The 17,637-nt window shown below is 33.7% G+C and overlaps 2 protein-coding genes and 1 long non-coding RNA gene across 4 annotated transcripts; 1 reads left to right on the top strand and 2 right to left on the bottom strand.

Moving 5' to 3' along the window:
- Window positions 1-1,048: 1,048 nt before the first annotated feature.
- LOC108205802 (uncharacterized) lies at window positions 1,049-6,640 on the bottom strand. 2 transcript variants are annotated; one of them, XM_017375880.2, is made up of 14 exons: window positions 6,532-6,640; window positions 6,401-6,447; window positions 6,188-6,311; window positions 6,004-6,082; window positions 5,824-5,899; window positions 5,313-5,396; window positions 5,125-5,229; window positions 4,798-4,878; window positions 4,606-4,670; window positions 3,822-3,891; window positions 3,663-3,740; window positions 2,748-2,845; window positions 2,523-2,655; window positions 1,049-1,462 (listed from the first exon to the last, which is right to left on the bottom strand). In XM_017375880.2, exons 2-14 carry the CDS (start codon window positions 6,443-6,445, stop codon window positions 1,316-1,318), a joined length of 1,185 nt encoding a protein of 394 aa, XP_017231369.1. In that variant the 5' UTR covers window positions 6,446-6,447; window positions 6,532-6,640; the 3' UTR covers window positions 1,049-1,315. The 2 variants fall into 2 exon arrangements, with proteins under 2 accessions (XP_017231369.1, XP_017231368.1); XM_017375879.2 differs by having other exon boundaries at window positions 6,401-6,577.
- A 306-nt stretch (window positions 6,641-6,946) lies between these two features.
- Window positions 6,947-9,829, bottom strand: LOC108208232 (probable trehalose-phosphate phosphatase F). The gene is made up of 11 exons (XM_017378746.2): window positions 9,334-9,829; window positions 9,049-9,189; window positions 8,891-8,962; window positions 8,630-8,755; window positions 8,311-8,367; window positions 8,118-8,219; window positions 7,938-8,015; window positions 7,781-7,850; window positions 7,571-7,641; window positions 7,405-7,497; window positions 6,947-7,288 (listed from the first exon to the last, which is right to left on the bottom strand). The coding sequence occupies exons 1-11, from the start codon at window positions 9,631-9,633 to the stop codon at window positions 7,235-7,237; spliced, it is 1,164 nt and encodes a 387-aa protein (XP_017234235.1). The 5' UTR covers window positions 9,634-9,829; the 3' UTR covers window positions 6,947-7,234.
- Window positions 9,830-13,516: 3,687 nt separating this feature from the next.
- Window positions 13,517-14,460, top strand: LOC135150201 (uncharacterized). Its single transcript, XR_010288484.1, has 2 exons — window positions 13,517-14,100; window positions 14,317-14,460. It is a non-coding gene; the product is annotated as an uncharacterized LOC135150201 (long non-coding RNA).
- The last annotated feature ends 3,177 nt before the right edge of the window (window positions 14,461-17,637 follow it).

Consider the following 17,637-nt stretch of genomic DNA (forward strand, 5'->3'; position numbering starts at 1 on the left):
TGCTATTTATCATTTCAGGTAAGAATTAAAAACATTTTTTTCAACATGCATATCGCTCGTCATCGAGCAAAATTGCCTAATATTGTTGTCCAATAGTGTATTTCCAGAATAACGTAGTTCTGGTTAGGAAATTATGAAGCAAAAGAATATGAATATTAGTCGCGGGATTTGCGGAAATTGGGAAAGTTACATGCGTCTTCTATTAGTTTTTTTTTTGCCAATTAGTTAAATGAATACTATGGATCTAATAATCTCCGTTGCTCGTGCCTAATTGTTTTCCTGTCTGTTGTCAATCACTTAAAAATATTAAATGTTAATCAAAAATAAAATTTATGGAAGGATAAAAACAAGGAAGACTAAACTTGAACCAGATACAAACTCTCTTTTCCCCTCGGCTCGGTGCAAATAAGCGTAATACTACAATTAGGAGGCCTAAAATTTATTCATGAGATTATTTGTTGACTGAACTATCAAATCGGAACCTTATAGTATAGATTTTATTTCGTAAAAACCTGTTTTAGAAAATGGTGATAACAAACACCTTTTCTTAATATATTTTCTAGTTATAAATTAAATCTCCGCTCAATCACTGGATTCGAATAATATCCATAGACTTGTTCCTAATTGTCTTTCGCTCTTTAGGTGTTAACTAATTGAATGTTAATCATGAATACTCTCTTTTCCCCCATCTCCTGTCCAAATAATATCACATATACGGCCCATAAGTTTAATGTAAACATGCCTATATGATAATGTGGGGAATATACTGTGAATTAACTATGTTATCAACAACTACGATTTTCATATCATCTGCATTTGCAAATTGCAAAGACAGAATAAGCAGACACAGATACAAAACCACATGTTCCCAGCTGCCCCATAACATGAAAGAAGCAATTCATGTGCTCATGTAACCTACCACTCAAGTAGAATAAACAATTCTGAATCATTCAAACTCCAATCAGCATTACCAACTCTAAATTTTAAATGGATCATCATGGCCTGGGTGTATATTTTTGCAGCATATTCCCAATCATAAGAACATGTCTTTCGCCATCTTAGCAGTTCATTGCATCTAAATTTAATCATGAATCTATTATCCGAACAATTTACTTGCACTGAACAATCTAACATGAAAGTACAATAAAAAAAAACATGACTCTGCGTTGCAACATGCATGAGAGAAGGGTCACTACAGAAGATTAACAGAGAAACAGCGCAAAGGACAGAGCCGCAGAGCTTGAACATTACAGAAAAAACTTGGACTCAACTTGTTTTATTTAGGACTGTCAACTTCTCTGCAGTAACATAATACTTAGACGTTTGGTGGTGGCCAAATCTTTCCGAAAAACTCCTCAACTCGTTTCGCTTGATTAGCATAGCCATCTAAACCAGCAGCCAAAAGCTCAACAGCAGCGGGTCCCATAGCTGATGCAAAACTGTATTGGTCCCACTGTACAAGCTGAAATGAAGGGAAACAAATATAAGTCACGCTTTTTATTTGGAATTTATATAGCCAGAAGAATTTAAAAACTTATTTGGCTTGACACGACACCACAAGTCTGTTAATATCACCAAGTCGGCAAGTCCAAGTGTATATACAGTAATACACTCAAATTGCCTGACTGCATAAAATAAACTTACTTATATGCTGTCGGAAATCCCCTCTTGTGAATGGAAAGGTCCATGGAGGTAAAACTGACAACATTTATATTTGGTAATCATAGTAGCGGACTATGCTAAACCGTTCCAGCAAACACATACTAAACTGATCTCGATCGAGGTACATACATATCTAGTTTTAACTGTTATGTATATGTTCTTTCTATAATTGGCAATGATGTAGGAAGGTTGGCCAAACATATAGAGGATAAAATGGTTCGCAGGAATGGTACGACAAGAATTACACAGAATTGAAAGTGTCCGAATGACCATTATTATATGTTTTTAAAAAGGGAAACATCCTATGGGCTTTTTAGGCCATTCCGAGTTTAGGGCCTTAAATCAGGCTTTCAACTATTTTAGCAAAATATAATTTTAATTCGGTTTTGGTTTAGTTTTGTTTCATGGTTTTATACGCATATATCAACATCTTTAAGTTTTGTTAGACAATAAACTCCGGAGTTATTGCTTGGAGTTCGTGCTTCAGGACTTTCAAGGATAAAGCTTGTTTTTCCTAGATTCCTACTGCGTCAGGTAGCCTGACCTACATACAAATGCATCCTGATTCCTGACTCTGCGATGTCTTTTACGACGTCACAAGGGAAACGCTAGCTGCAACTACACTAATTTCAAACTCAAACTTTATTTTAAGGATCAAATCGGAGAAAGATATGTAACAATTCTCTTTAATTAGCTCTAGTTTTCAATATCTGGGACAAAAGAAAGAGGTCGTTTCAGTAGAAACAAGCCAACAAGACCTGCCCCTTTTTGGGAAGCATATTTTCTGGAGGACCAACCAATGTTATTTTATGGTAGGTAAAACATAAATAATCTATAATAAGAATTAGTTATGCTCAAACCTCTTCTTCACTGAAATTGTAAGCATTAGCTGACTCTGGGGATAGTCTTTTCACAAAAGAATATTTGTCGTCAGGAGTCACAGATTCCTTCAGCGCTTGCAATATCTTCAACGGAGTAATGATATAGTCAACCCTGAAATTGAAGAAAAAAATTGCATCAGATCATTTCTTGAGTACATAATCTTAAAATTTTGTAAATGTCAATTGGAAGGAAAATATAGCTACCCTAAAACATGAAGCACGTCCTGTTTGTTCCGAATAGCTGCAGCCATTAGCTTAGAATTATGGCCATATTTGTGAATGTAACTGTAAGATTTCGTCACCTACATAATCATAAATACAGTAAGCTCATAACTTGTGCAAATTCTTAAAGACTCTTGATTCATGCAGCACAGCACAAAATTAATCAGAACTTCACATTTGTCTGTAAAAGGCAAATAAATAAAAGAAAAGGAAGGAGGAAGGAGAAGACGGAGATTATATTGAATCTATTTCCTATATCCCATTCCAGGGGCGTTAGTACTCATCTCCAGATTCTGACATATCATTATGCAAAAATCTCTTCCAAACAGCCTACAATTTGCATTCCCACGAGATCTCAATTCAAAACAAAGCCTATATATACTCATATCAGATAAGCACTTTATAATCATTATGATTTTAGCATATATGTAAACTCTAGAGGTGAAATACTAAAGAGATCATACCTTATGTAAATACAATTAATTAATTAATTAATCAATTCATTTATATATTCATATAGTTAGTTATATATGGATAATCGTGTACAAATAATTATATGATTAACGAGGAAGCAACAGCTAAGATAAAAATTTAGCTATATATATATTTGACTGAATATCAGCTGGTGATACATCGCCGACTTCAGCATGCAGAACTTTGAAGAAAGACAGCTACAACCCACTCTTATATGCAGTGTTCTTAAAGTCTAAATAATGTATAATGATTTCAAGTTTGTCATATGTTATTATAGCATAATTTGCAAATCATTAATTTGCAAAATTTATCTATATTATAAAAGAAATTACTACGTTCAATTTTCACACAAATTTCGAATTTTTGCAACACTGCTTATATGTAATGTTAATATCTAGATTCTTTCAATAACTGCAGGCTTACCAAAGCTAATCCAGGATCTTCTCCTCTCTTGAGAGCAGCTTCTATCTCAGGATCACCACTGCGATGACGTGCCCAATCCTGATCATGTGCACAGCTTAGCAATCAGCTCTAAATATTAAATAAGGAACATTCTTATGTGAATGAAGATAACTAATTTACCCTGATTCGACCAACAAAGATCTGAATAACTGAAGCTCCAGCCTGAGCAGCTGCTGCAGCTTGACAAAAGCTAAAGAAAACATTGTTTATCATCAGCAACTGAGCTATTGTAAAATTCATTTATTTTCCTATGCAATGGAATCAAAAATGATTTGGCAGTCAATTAACTGGTTGATATCTGACAATCTATAATTTGCAACAGTGTAGTTTTAAAGACCCTCGGTGCAAATAAATAAAAAATAACTTTAACAAGGTGTTATTTGTTGCAGTGATTAAAATAACACCAGGTCTGCCTTCACTGTAACGCAAACCCTAGACCTTTTGTTGCCAACACAAGAGGGCCATCCACCAGGTTACAGATGCCTTTAACAAGTTGCTCAGTTGCTGGTATACTTCTAGACTCTAGTGCCAACAAGGTAATGATCACAAGAAAAACTAGTCTGAATTGTATAGCATATCATTACAATGAGAATGGGTAACTTCCACTAGAAAAGCATATGATCAATCGATGACATGCTGAAACATCTTATCAGTCAGGCGAGAACAACACCGACTAGGACTCTGAAATCTACGGACCATGTATGATGTTCTACCATAGAACTTTAAATGTGAGTACATATATAAGTGACCAGTAAACGTTGTTCATCTTTGGAAGCTTCACCGATTCTGTACGAGAAACATGCTTGTTATAACACATTTACTTATTGTAGTCGCAATACTAGATATTTGTTACATAATCATGTGTTAAGTCATCGCCGAAGGAAAAACTAAAACGTATGCATACCTGTAAACAAAAGTCATGTGAGTCCGTATACCCTCAGATTCCAATATTCTTGATGCCTCAATTCCCTTATCAAAAATACAGTAACAAAGGTGAAGATATCAGATCATTAGATATGGTAGAGCAATCTAGTTTCATGTAGACGAATTAATTTCATTAAAATGCTTAAGACCTTAGTTCTTTTCGAATACTTACTTGCCAAGTTGCTGGAATTTTAAACAACAAACGCTCTGGGGGAACTTCAACTTCACGGTACAAATTCAACAGGTCGTGCACCTGACCAGTACGGTAAACACATGTGTGATACATATTAATATAATGAATTAAATAGCCAGTGGGACATGAGAATGAGTTTTGTATGTCATTTCTGAATTAAGAATATTGACAGAGACCTACAGCTGTTTTAATCTGTGGATAGTTGGGTTACAGTTCTTGTACGAAACTATATGTAAGCATGTAAAATAACGATGCACTTAAAAACACATTTGTTGGTACATTTCTCATGAGTCTCAAAATCCATACCTTGCTAATGATGCCATTTGTGTCATACGCAAGACGAGCATCAATTTCAGTCGAGACTCTACCTGGAACTAGCTTTGCTAGATCACATCCAACATTTACTAAAGCCTGCATATTAGTAACCAAAAGTCACCAATTGACATGATGAAACAGAACAAAAAATTGGCATTGCATTAAAAAACTAGACTTGCCTGGTTAAAGAAGCATGACATTCGAGCATCTGAGCTATCAGAAGCGTTGCATTTCCTGTCTGCCAATGCAGTGTCAACAGCACCCTGAATCCCCAAATATATGTATATAATATATGTGGAAGTTGGTGCACGTACATACAGTATGTGAAGCAATCAATCACAAAAACACCCATTCATTCAGATTTAAAATTACAATTAAAGATAATAAAATGAAAAACAGAACTTCATAAACATTTTACTTAATCTAACTAGACAAGCCTTGTTTACATGCCCCATACCCAGAACAGATAATTACATGAGAAAGACCTATTTTTTAATGCAAATACCACAATATATAGTTGCACTATATCTCAATTCCGGCCCAAACTAACTCTTGAACTTGTCAGTCAAAGCAAATTACCCATTAATGTACTACGACAAGGATCACAAGGTAATTATACATAACTGATCCAATAAAGCATGCAAAGACATAAAATTTTAAACATTTGAAAAGGCAAATACTTAAACTTACCCTAAATGTGGTATCAGGAAGACTGCAAATACCAAGGAGCAGAGAAGAGCTAACAGTGGCAGCAGTAGGAGGGAACCTATAATAATTTGATACAGAACTTAAAATAAGTTTCTTACATTATGCTTTACTCAAGACAACACTATTAAAATTCAAGTGGACTCAGTTAAGGGGAAATCTAACCTTTCGAAATCATCGAAAATAACAGTATCAGGAACTACTTCACTGTGGGAAGACACAGCATCGAGCTCAGTAGTCAAACCTAAGAACCCATCAATTAACACTAATCAAAACCACATCAATCAAAACAAAACAAGTGTAACTAATTCAAGAAGACCAAAAGTATTTACTAGTAAAAAGGGCTAACCAGTATCAAGAGAAGAAGAAGAAATTGCAGAGAAAGCTTGCTTTTGAATTAGGGGAAATGATCTGGGGAAGTTGAAAATGTGATTAGGCCTTACAGATTGAACTGGGAATCTCAATCTTCTGTCCTGCAAAATGTAACTCAAACAAAAATTAAGTTGAAACTTGAAGCTATATGAAGATGTGCACATAGAGAGAGTGAGAATGAAGAAATTACCAGAAGGGTGGGAGAGGAGGAGAGGAGATGAAAGGAAGATGCCATGGCTAGTCAATTTGAAGAAAGAGCAGAGTTAAAGATGCAATTTTTATGATCAAGAAAGCTCAAGAATTTGCACTTGTTTTTCTTACCTCGGTTTGATCGAACAAGAGATGACTATGATGTTTTATCTTGTTTGTTTATAACACTACCAACTTTGTATGTATTGTAGATTTGTAGTGTAGTACACTTTGCAATTTTATGTTCCCGGTTAAAATTCCGGTTCGACTCGTTAATCCCCAGTTAATTTTCAATTTAATTAATTATTATAAAAAATAATAATATATTATATAATAAATTAAATTAATATATAATATTATTATAATTTATAATATTATAAAATATCTGATTTTCAATCCGATTAACTCTTCTTATTAATTTCGGTCATGTGATTAATCCTTAATCAACATAATAATGATTAATCCCAATTTCCAATTTTTACGTTTCTGTATACAAATTATCATCGACAGGATAATACTTTCAGGAAATAAATGAGCAATTTTATTTCTATAATCGAGACTCAATAAGAAGTTTTATTTCAAATGTATAGCATAAGATATCCATTATATATCATTCGTACACAAGGCTGAATTTCATTGATGCCGGAGATTTTATTGAACTCCCACCAGGGAGAAAGAATAGACCAATATGTTACGATTTACTAAAAATAAAGAAACACTAGCATCTGAATTGGCAGTTCCAGACTGCTTTAAACAGAAAAAAGACCATAAATCTCATGAAGCTCTAGTAAGAGCATATGTATTAGTACTTTGTGGGCTTGTGGCTTTGTTGTATCTACAGGGAACTCTGTTCTTTCCATCTCACAAGGGACTCAAGAAATTCTTTGACCTGCAAGTAACGAGTAATTTATTTTCAGGTAGAATTGGTAATGCATTACGAAGCAAAAATTATAATAAAGGGGCGAAAAATTGAAGACAATGTGCAAATGCAAGAAAGATTTGTACCTCTGAAGGGTCCTTCAATGAAAAGAGTGCCTGGCTCTCTTTCGGAGTAGAAGCAACCAGAATACCATAACCCCGATTTTTCTGCCTTAATACCTGTTGAAAACGAGCTTAGGCGTCCAAATTTTTGTATCAATCAATATACCAGGGAGGAGGATAATATTTATACCGTAAATGCATCTTCATCTGTCCTGTCATCTCCAATATAGATAGGAAGCACATCATCACTATTTTCAAGTCCTGCGTAATTATGTGAAAATATGAATCATTTAGCAGTAAAAAGAGAGTAATATGTACGATGTAAAAAAAAGTGAGGTACACTCCCGGATATATATACTAGAACAGAGAAGATAAGGTACTTAACGTGTAGTTTACAAACCTAATGACTTGAGCAAGAATTCCACAGCTTTCCCTTTGTCCCAGTCAATCACCGGACGAACCTCTAAAACCTAAAGAGATGTGCAAAAAACCAATGCTCGCAATTGATTATAAAAAAAGGATTACAAAACATTTTATGCATGCAATGCAGTAATTACCTTCCGCCCATGTGTTAATCGCAACTGGGGGTAATCATCTACAACCCTGTGAACACACTCTGCAATTGTAACCCAACTCTGCAAGAATATACCATACAGGAGGAATCCTCAGAATGCGAACTAGATGACCAAAACCAGTTAACATTTGAGAAGAATAGTTAAAAGTATCCTACACATCACCTTCTCAGACACGTTACGGTAGTGTACTGAGACACAAAATTTGTGATTCTCAACTTTTGCACCTTTTATATCTCTAGTGTTTTTCTCTAGAGTTCGGAAAACCTGCAGGAGAAGAAATTTTGAGATTTTATTTGACTACAGTAACGAGCTTTAATCTTGAAAAGATATTGAATGACACAGAAAAAGTACCAACCTCATCAATCACAGGTACAAATTCCTTAGCGGGCTGGAATAAGGTGACACCTTTGCTCTGCCATGTTTAAAATTAGCTAAGAAACAAGTAGGAGTAGTAAATTCAACAAAATTAAGTATAAAAATATAAGTTGGGCTCAAGCGTCTAGAGGTTTATATTAAAAAACCTTTAACGGTCCTATGGTTTCCTAAACCATTTATTTTCAGAAAAAGAATGGGACATTACGAAGTGCAGTTTAGAGTTTAAAGGAATGATTGAGGGTGAAGGATATGATAGTACATTAAGAAAATTTTGAAGACAACAAAAGTGAATCATTTACCTGAGTGTTTCCGAGCTCACTGCAGACTGTGTGATCAGTAGATTTTGGGTCCTTGTGCGGGAACAATATATCCATACCATGACTACCAGCATAGTAGAGCTCTTTTAGGCCGACCAAATCAAAAACCTGGAATTTGAAGGATGGCCAATAACAAGGCAATAATTTTAATAATCAAATTGAACTGTGCACATTTTAAAATAGATAAACGTGTGTGTTAAATTATTTGAAACGTAATTTTAACTGAACACGAATATCAACTACCTTATCGCGGCTTCTTCCACTGATGATTGCAGTGGGGAAATAACTTGCAACACCCCTAACAGCAGAGCGCATCTGGCATATAAAGTACATATTGCATTTAGCCGTTATTAACTATATTAATATTATGTACAAAAGAAAGAAAATTTAAGACCACTTACATCAGTAGACATGTAAGCACGATCAGGGTCATCTACTATGGGAGAAAGTGTCCCATCATAATCTAAAAATATAGCAATCTTCTTGTTACTTGCAAAGTCTGTAATTTTATCGAAGGATCGGAGTGCAGATGGATAACTAAGCTGCAATTTGGTCAGCAAGATGAGGAAATAGGTCAGATGGTATTAATAAACTTGTCCGCATAAGTCATAGGATTAATATTATAGGTAAGTATTATAGAATAGTATAAATAAATTCTTTTTAAAATTTATAAACTACTAGAATACCAGCCATGAGTGATAAGCGTAGTCATGGTCATCTGAAGCAACCTCAACATTATGGTCCTTCACAAGTTTTCTCTTAGGAGGTGAAGAAGATTTCATGGATTCAAGCCAACCATTAGGGAGAGCATCATCAAGTTTTTCCGGCTTCTTTCTTGGGACGGTCAGCACTGTACTTGAAAATGAGGATCCTCCTGTCTGTGAGTACGGAAACAGACTAGAATAGAGGCTTTGTCCAGACTTGTTTAAGGAAGATCGAGCAGGATTATTGAGTGAAGAGGGTGATTTTGCTGATTTGAATTCCATTGTTCCAGAGTCTTTTACTGTTACAACTAACTGTCGTCTGTTGATCACTTGATGTTAATTAGTTTTAAAGTGAAATGTGTTCAAGGATCAAGATATGGTACTACCCGACTCTCTTGTCAATAAAAAACCACCTCTTCAAAGTTTTCTTGTCGCTACTACTTGGCATGAAGTCCATCAAGCACAAGCTACCAAAAATCTGATACCAAACAACATGCATGTTACACAAGTTTGATCAGCATTATAACAGACAACTCTATACTATAAATGTAATACCTCATCTCCGCTACACCGCATCTATAAGAGGCCGCTTGACATAATTTCTGCAAGCTTCACAATAGATGGTCTGATATAGCCTTCACAACAAGCACAGCAAATTAGCTATTATCATAAAGACAACAATGATACTTCTGCGATATATGTGCCTAAAAGACTTTTTATAAATGAGACAAAACATGGGTGGTAAACGTTTAATCACAAACATCCAGTTAGGCCAGAGATAGAAGTTGCTTAATGTGGCAATCCATACAAACAAAGAGATTTCATTGGTCTGGTCTCAAATTTTTCCACTAGATTGTCAAAATCAGAGATTTAGTCAATAATCAATAAGATACTCCCCACCAGAGAGGCTCTACCAAGTCTGTATCACAAACATTTATGGAAGTACATGAGATTTTCCTTAAGATACAGTTGGAAAAAAGCACTCTTCAACATATATTTAACATGACTTTCATATCTTTCTCTTGTAAAACCAGAACTATTATTTAAGAAGATACCTCATGAAATGTCAACATCTTTCCTAACTGTAGCAACAGATAAATAAATTATATTATTAATTACAAAAACCAAGAAAGAAATCAAAAACAGACACAATTTATAATTATATGTCCTAATCAATGTACATACACTACCTACATAATAAAACATAAAACACCCACATGGGCAGAAGCTAAAATCTCTAACCTTTTAACTATTCCCTTGGAAAAGACCCACATGGTGATCAAGTCACATAAATTTCACCTAATACCCGAAAGCTTGAAACTTTGCATGTGTAACCAAACAGATCTTCCACAATAAAGAAATGGGAGACAGAAATACAATGAGATTTGCATATTTATTTTTGCCATACAAAAGCCCAAAAGACATTACATTTTAAGCAATAAAAAAAGCAAGATTTCTTAATGAACAATCAAGAAAACATTAAATTAACAGAAATCATAGTATGAAAATTAGGATTTTGGATTAAAATTTAAGTGAAGAACAATCGGAGGCGGAACTAAAAGAAGAGAAATTACCAGAGAATGAAAATTAGTCCCAAAAACTGCTGGCCACAGGTGAGGTTGTAGAGAGGGAAAGAAACCCTAGAAACGGATGGAGGCGAGAGAGGAAAATGAGGGAGGGGATTGAAAAGGGGAGAATGAGAATGTTATTTATAGAGTTTCCATGTCCAAAAGACTTGCCAAACAAGGTAACTGGCTTACTTGTGCTCATGTTGGGAAACAAAAACGGTCTTTCTATTATTTTTGGAAAATTCTTGGTATCTCATTATTTTTTTCCTTTTTTCTTATGATTTTTAATCGGAATTATTTGAATAATGATTTCCGTGTGTGTGTATTATATACCACCCAATTAAAATCATATATTTATTTATCATGTCATTAGAAAAAAAATCAAGAAAAGATTTGGGATTTCAAAAATTTCCTCAAATTTGATGCGCCAATTTTTGATTGGTTTCACTCCCATTAATTATAACGGGATCGTGGGTATCAATTAATATCAATTGATTAAAATCAGCCATTTCTCGGTAATATTATTTTGAGAAAATAATTTGAAACAAAATTTAAGATACATAACAACATCTCCAACCATGAAGATCCCTTAATTAAAAGTTGAATTGGCATATTAAAAATGAAAAATATAGTCAATCTTTTCAAAAATTTACACTTCAACCATACCGACCCCTTATCTATAATTTTAGTTTTCTTATAAATGGCTAAATTTGTCGAATATCTACATACCTGAAAGAAATTCGTACGAAGATTACACATCATTTATTACCATATTAAACTAATATATTCTATTATATTAATAGCATACTATTTTTAAATTATAACCAACCAGTATAGCCAATACCATCGAAGCACAATGTCTTACATGTTCACCAAATTTATATAAAACCTGCAAGTCCAATTTAGCCAACGATTATAACCAACTCCATTGGAAAATACTCTGAAATTGTTTAATATTTATATATTTATTTATTAGAGCTAGTTAAGTTTCTTGGAGTCCTTATTTCAGTAGAGTCTTGGAGTCCTCGTTCCTCAATATTAGATAAAATATAATCTAGTGATTTCAAATTTAATTTTTTTTTCAACAATATTTTTAAAAGTAATTAACATTTTGCACCTCTCAAGTTTAGGCGTTTTTTCAATTTAGTCTTAAACAATTTTTTTAGGCTATATGCACCCTAAAGTTTAAAAAGTGCAATTTTACCATATTCCGTCAAATTGACTGTTAAAATTAACCGGGGTAAAATAATATTCTAGGAGGCGAGAAGAGGGGTTCGATGATAGAGCGATTGTATTTTATGATTTTACTGAAATGTAATTTAACAGTCAATTGGATGGAATATGGTCAAAGGATGCAAATCAAAGCGATTTTTAAATTTTAGGTTGCATATTGCCAAAAAAAATGTTTGAGATCAAATCGAAAAAACGCATAAACTTAAAGGTTACAAAATGTCAATTACACTATTTTAAAACATCCGACAAAGCTAAAGATTATGTTCTAAGTTGTAATCAACCTGCACAACTATTTGTTTGCGCGGTTAATGTACCTTTGGGAGGGTAAAGAGCCGTACAAACTGATCTAGCACAAGGAAATAAGCTCACCCAGCGTAGAACTAATGTGATCTCGGTACCCATATATACTGCACAAGCGCCAGGCTCGATCTTTAAGCATGATTTTTTTATCATCTAGTTATCACATTATTAATACTTGATACATGCAATGGCATAAATAGATGATTAAAAACAGTTCAAGTTAAACTAACGTGGGCTGCAGCATACCTCATTTAGTTATAAGAATATGAAAGGTGATCAAAGATCTTGTTCAAGTGATAACATTATCAAATTGATAGCAAAGATCCTGCCACATATTTCTTGATAACCAAACCTTATAATAATACAGACTATACAGTGATAATTTCACTCGTGTCAAAACTGCTAATCAAATGATATATAATTACGGGTCCAAATCCGAATAAAAATTTTATTCTTAAATTTTTATATAAAAAAGAAAAATTTTAAAAATAAGTTATATATAGAACTATGTTTTATATACGTCTTAAAATGCGGTCGAGCGGTGTAAAAAAATTGTAAAGGAATAAGAGGGACAGAAGGAGTATTTATTAATAATACAACATAGAATACAGGACTTAACAATTCCGGTATACCTAAAGCATTCATTTTACTGCTGTATATTTGCATGGAACATTCATAAAATTAAAGACTTCCATACCAGACTGTAAGTCCATAAGATTCAACATTATGAACTGCGGAGTTACTCAATGCTAGGGAACATCGATCGATTTGACATTGAAGTCATGTGTTTGAAATTTTTAATTGCATGCTGTTGTGGTGATCACTGTATATATAGGTAGGGTCTTTCTAGTGTGTGCCCAAGGGCACACATTAAGCACTAAATTTGATGGGTTTAGTGGATTTTGATTGGTGGAGTTTGGTGTAAATGAGGGGGGCCATCCATATTTATGATTACATGACTAATAAGAATGCACCAAACTCATAAAATTTAGTGCTTAGTGTATGCTCTTGGGCACACCATAAAAAAACCGATATAGGTATTATAAACCTGCTGAGGAAATTGTGCACGAAACGAAATGCTTTAGTTTTTCTGAAACAAAATGCCGATACAGAAACAAATCAAGAGCAATGATATGAACACTCCAAACAAAGAGCGGCAGCTTAATGTAGAGAAATCAGAAGTGTGCTGCTACGGGTTTCAAATCCGAACACAAACACATGATGCTGCTCCGACTTTCAAATCCTATGGGGTTTCTCATGACTCAACTGGTATGCTCTTCTATTACAATTATTTACAATATTCTTTCTTTTTCTCATGATTTTGAGTGGAATTGCGAAAGGGTTGACTTTAATCTTGTTTGTTTATGGGTATTTGTTTGCTTGTTTAATCCTTGTGTTTTGTTTGGTTTTTGATGTTTTTGGCGATTTTTCGTGTTACATGTGAGACGCTTCGTTCGCTTCGCATACGACGAGGCAACTTGATCGATAGCATAGCGGTGGTGGCCGATGGTGGCGGTGACGACGATTTCAGAACCGGATCCGGTTTCAGAAAGGAAAGCGCGCTAATTATGCCTTAATTGAGGGCGGTAATCGTGCATGGTTAATTGCGCCTCTTTATTGAGGACGTAAATTTTGCCTCAATTATTGAGTGCGTAAATTGTGCCTCTTCATTGAGGGCGTTAATTGGGCCTTATTTAAGGGCGTTAATTGTGTCTTAATTAAGGATATTAATATTTTATTATTATGCCTTAATTAAGAGCTTAATTGTCTCAATCATGAGTTATCATGATTGTGGGAATATTTTGATGTAATTTGTTAAATATATCGACTTATATTTCTTCTTGTTTTCTTGTTTTATTTTCAGGATTATTGGAAGAAGACCGGTTTTCTTTTCGGACATTAAAGTTTTATTGTCTAAATTTCCCCGGTCATCTTGCATGTCCGACGGTTAGATAATAAGCTTTCTTGAATGAAAGAATTATCACGGTGAATTGCCGATTCTCGTTGAGATTTATTCTCATTTTCAAAAAAAAAAAAAAAAAAAAAAAACCTGCTGAGGAAACAGAATGGGTTTAGTGGATTTTGATTGGTGGAGTTTGGTGTAAATGAGGGGGGCCATCCATATTTATGATTACATGATCAATAAGAATGCACCAAACTCATAAAATTTAGTGCTTAGTGTATGCTCTTGGGCACACCATAGAAAAACCGATATAGGTATTATAAACCTGCTGAGGAAACAGAAGAACAGGTGTTTATATTCACTAATATCATGTCTGCATTTGCTAAAAAAGAGGAAAATATGCCATAAATGGGTATGTACGAGAAGACCACGTGTCTTTGACCATCACCGAGTTATGCTATATAGAAATCTTTTCATGGACTCCTGGGCCCTGGCTATCCCGAAAGGCTGATCAAACCGTTTTCGTTATTACTCTTTCTGTCCCTCTCATTTCTTTACCGTTACTATTTTGGGATGTACTTTTCATTTCTTTACGTTATTATAAATAGTAAGTTTTTCCCATCATTACACCCACTATTTTCCCCTATTATCTCATATTTAACAATAAAAACGAGTACTATTACACCCACTACTTTCCTTCACTATCTCAAATCTATTATTAAATATTGATAGGTCCCACCACTTTGCCCACTTTTCATCTAACTTTGCTCATTTTTTATACATTGTCTTGGTCTCCGTGTCCCCTCCAATATAAACAACTAGTTGAGAAACCGCGCGTTGCGACGGCCTATAAAAATTATATTAATGATTTAATATTAATATTTATAGAATAAAATAATCTTGTGGCTGTATATAAAAAGTAAATTAATGTATATAAATCCGTGAGATAGTGGTCTATAACTACCCTTGCTTGTAACAAACTTTATTCTTTGATACTGTATAAACAGCCTTCACTTAAAAGTTGTTTGAACGGAGCAAACAGATAATGCATGAATATTTTTATATAGGGGTATTTATAGGTGCAGAGAGACTTGTGTGCTACTCTTTCCCATAATTAAATAATCTGAAACAAAATCAGATTAAAATTTTCAAGCTACTATATTCCATAAATAATCTGAAACAAAATCAGATGTGACACTTGCTTCTAATATACCCAAAACTAAAAAAGGTAATTCTAATTATTGATATTTTTATCCAAAAATTCCAGAAAATTAGAAAAATAGAACTGAGCGATGCGAGAAGCGCCACATACACGCCCCTCGCTTCTCCTTTATATAAGTATATTGATATTGATTTCAAGTTACTATATTCCATAAATAATCTGAAACAAAATCAGATTCTGAAACTTACTTATAATGTGCTACTCTTTCCCATAATTAAATAATCTGAAACAAAATCAATTAAAACTTTCAAGTTACTATATTCCATAAATAATCTGAAACAAAATCAGATTCAGAAACTTACTTCTAATATACCAGAAACTAAAAAAAGTAGTTCTAATTTTTGATATTTTTCATCCAAAAATTCTAGAAAATTAGAAAAATAGAACGGAGCGATGTGAGATGCGCCACCTACACAAACATGTCCGGTAAACAAAACAAATATTATTAAAAAAAATAACCAACAAACATACATCACTGATAGTTAATTTATTGATATCATCCATCAATATCATGTCAAGACTATATTCTTTTCTCATATTTGGATTTGTCGACTCTCACATAGCGGTCTATAACTACTTTTGCTTGCAACAATTTTTTTTTAATACAATATAAACAGCCTTCACTTATCGTTGCAGAAGAACGACACCACCGAATTAGAAATCGAGCAAGAGAACTATCACCAGTGTGGTATTGAGAGAGAGGAGGTTGTGTTTAGATGATCCAAAATCGTACAATCGATAGGGGTATTTATAGGTGCAGAGAGACTTGTGTGCTACTCTTTCCCATAATTAAATAATCTGAAACAAAATCAGATTAAAATTTTCAAGCTACTATATTCCATAAATAATCTGAAACAAAATCAGATGTGACACTTGCTTCTAATATACCCAAAACTAAAAAAGATAATTCTAATTTTGATATTTTTATCCAAAAATTCCAGAAAATTAGAAAAATAGAACTGAGCGATGCGAGAAGCGCCACATACACGCCCCTCGCTTCTCCTTTATATAAGTATATTGATTGAGGGGGACGGAGGGAGTAATCGATAGTCTCGGTTCGGTTAAATAGTGTAACTTTTATGTACTTTTAACGTTAAAACCAAATAATTCATAAAGTAAATTGTAGTTATTAAAAACTTATAATTTATATAAAAAGAATATCTTTATATGATATAAAAAGAATAAATTTGTTTTTGACATTGTACTTTACACTAAAAAGAATTTTCTATAACATAAAAGGAACAAATTCATTTTATAAACAAAAATAAAGATATTGTTGGAATTATGAGAGACACCAGATTTCTTTCGGCATCAAATTTGATATTACATTAAACATTTGGTGTAAAAACATTTGGTGCAAGTATTTGCTCGACCACCTCTAAAATCGGGCAAACTTATGGTATACTGGTATAGTCTGGCTGCGAATCTCCGCTTTGGGTCACCGTGCCAACGGAATAAAATGACGACGATTTAGCTTATAATAATAAAATCGACATGACTGCCAAAAAAGGTGGGCGTAGTCAATTTCAACATTAATTAGCATGGGAAAAACCAACATCGTTCTTTATGTTGCGACATAATTAAACTGATCTCACCAAGTTCTTCGGCCCAATGGGTTATGAATTTCATTAACGGAACGACGACTTTAATATAGAATATTTCTACTTTAACCAAAGCGTCATTTTGAGGTGGTCCTCGATTAAGATATGCGGGATTATGAGAATTTTGTAGGAAATTAACTATGAGTACTTTTTATACTCATCTGTGGTTTTTTTAAGAAGTCCAGGAAATTAATACAAGATCAAGGAAGATGATTAAAGAAGAGAAGAGTGAAAATTAATACAAAATTCGACATCCTCTCAAATTGAAAGTCCTCGACATTTTGCCTTCATAAATTATATTTCAATCTTTTTCTAAGAAAAACTTGAATTTCGTAATCAACTAGGTTTACCATTCTCCTAATCTAAACTTGTGAATAGCAGTAATATAAAATTGCAAGGCTGATTTATTAGCCTGGTTAAGATGGATTGTCAAAAGCCCGAAAATATAATGAGGCCACG

Source organism: Daucus carota, chromosome 2, assembly GCF_001625215.2.
Source record: "Daucus carota subsp. sativus chromosome 2, DH1 v3.0, whole genome shotgun sequence".
Classification (NCBI taxonomy): Eukaryota; Viridiplantae; Streptophyta; class Magnoliopsida; order Apiales; family Apiaceae; genus Daucus; species Daucus carota.

Bases quoted from the DNA above. Each gene is read 5' to 3' on its own strand.
- LOC108205802 (XM_017375880.2), bottom strand. From the start codon at position 6,445: ATGGCATCTTCCTTTCATCTCCTCTCCTCCTCTCCCACCCTTCTG. The intron at 5,900-6,003 runs GTTAGATTTCCC...AAATTATTATAG, and splicing joins ATTTTCGATGATTTCGAAAG to GTTCCCTCCTACTGCTGCCA. The intron at 5,230-5,312 runs GCAAGTCTAGTT...ACTAATATGCAG, and splicing joins TGTCATGCTTCTTTAACCAG to GCTTTAGTAAATGTTGGATG.
- LOC108208232 (XM_017378746.2), bottom strand. From the start codon at position 9,633: ATGGAATTCAAATCAGCAAAATCACCCTCTTCACTCAATAATCCTGCT. The intron at 8,756-8,890 runs GTAGTTGATATT...TTCAAATTCCAG, and splicing joins GTGGAAGAAGCCGCGATAAG to GTTTTTGATTTGGTCGGCCT. The intron at 8,016-8,117 runs GTGATGTGTAGG...ATATTCTTGCAG, and splicing joins ACCGTAACGTGTCTGAGAAG to AGTTGGGTTACAATTGCAGA.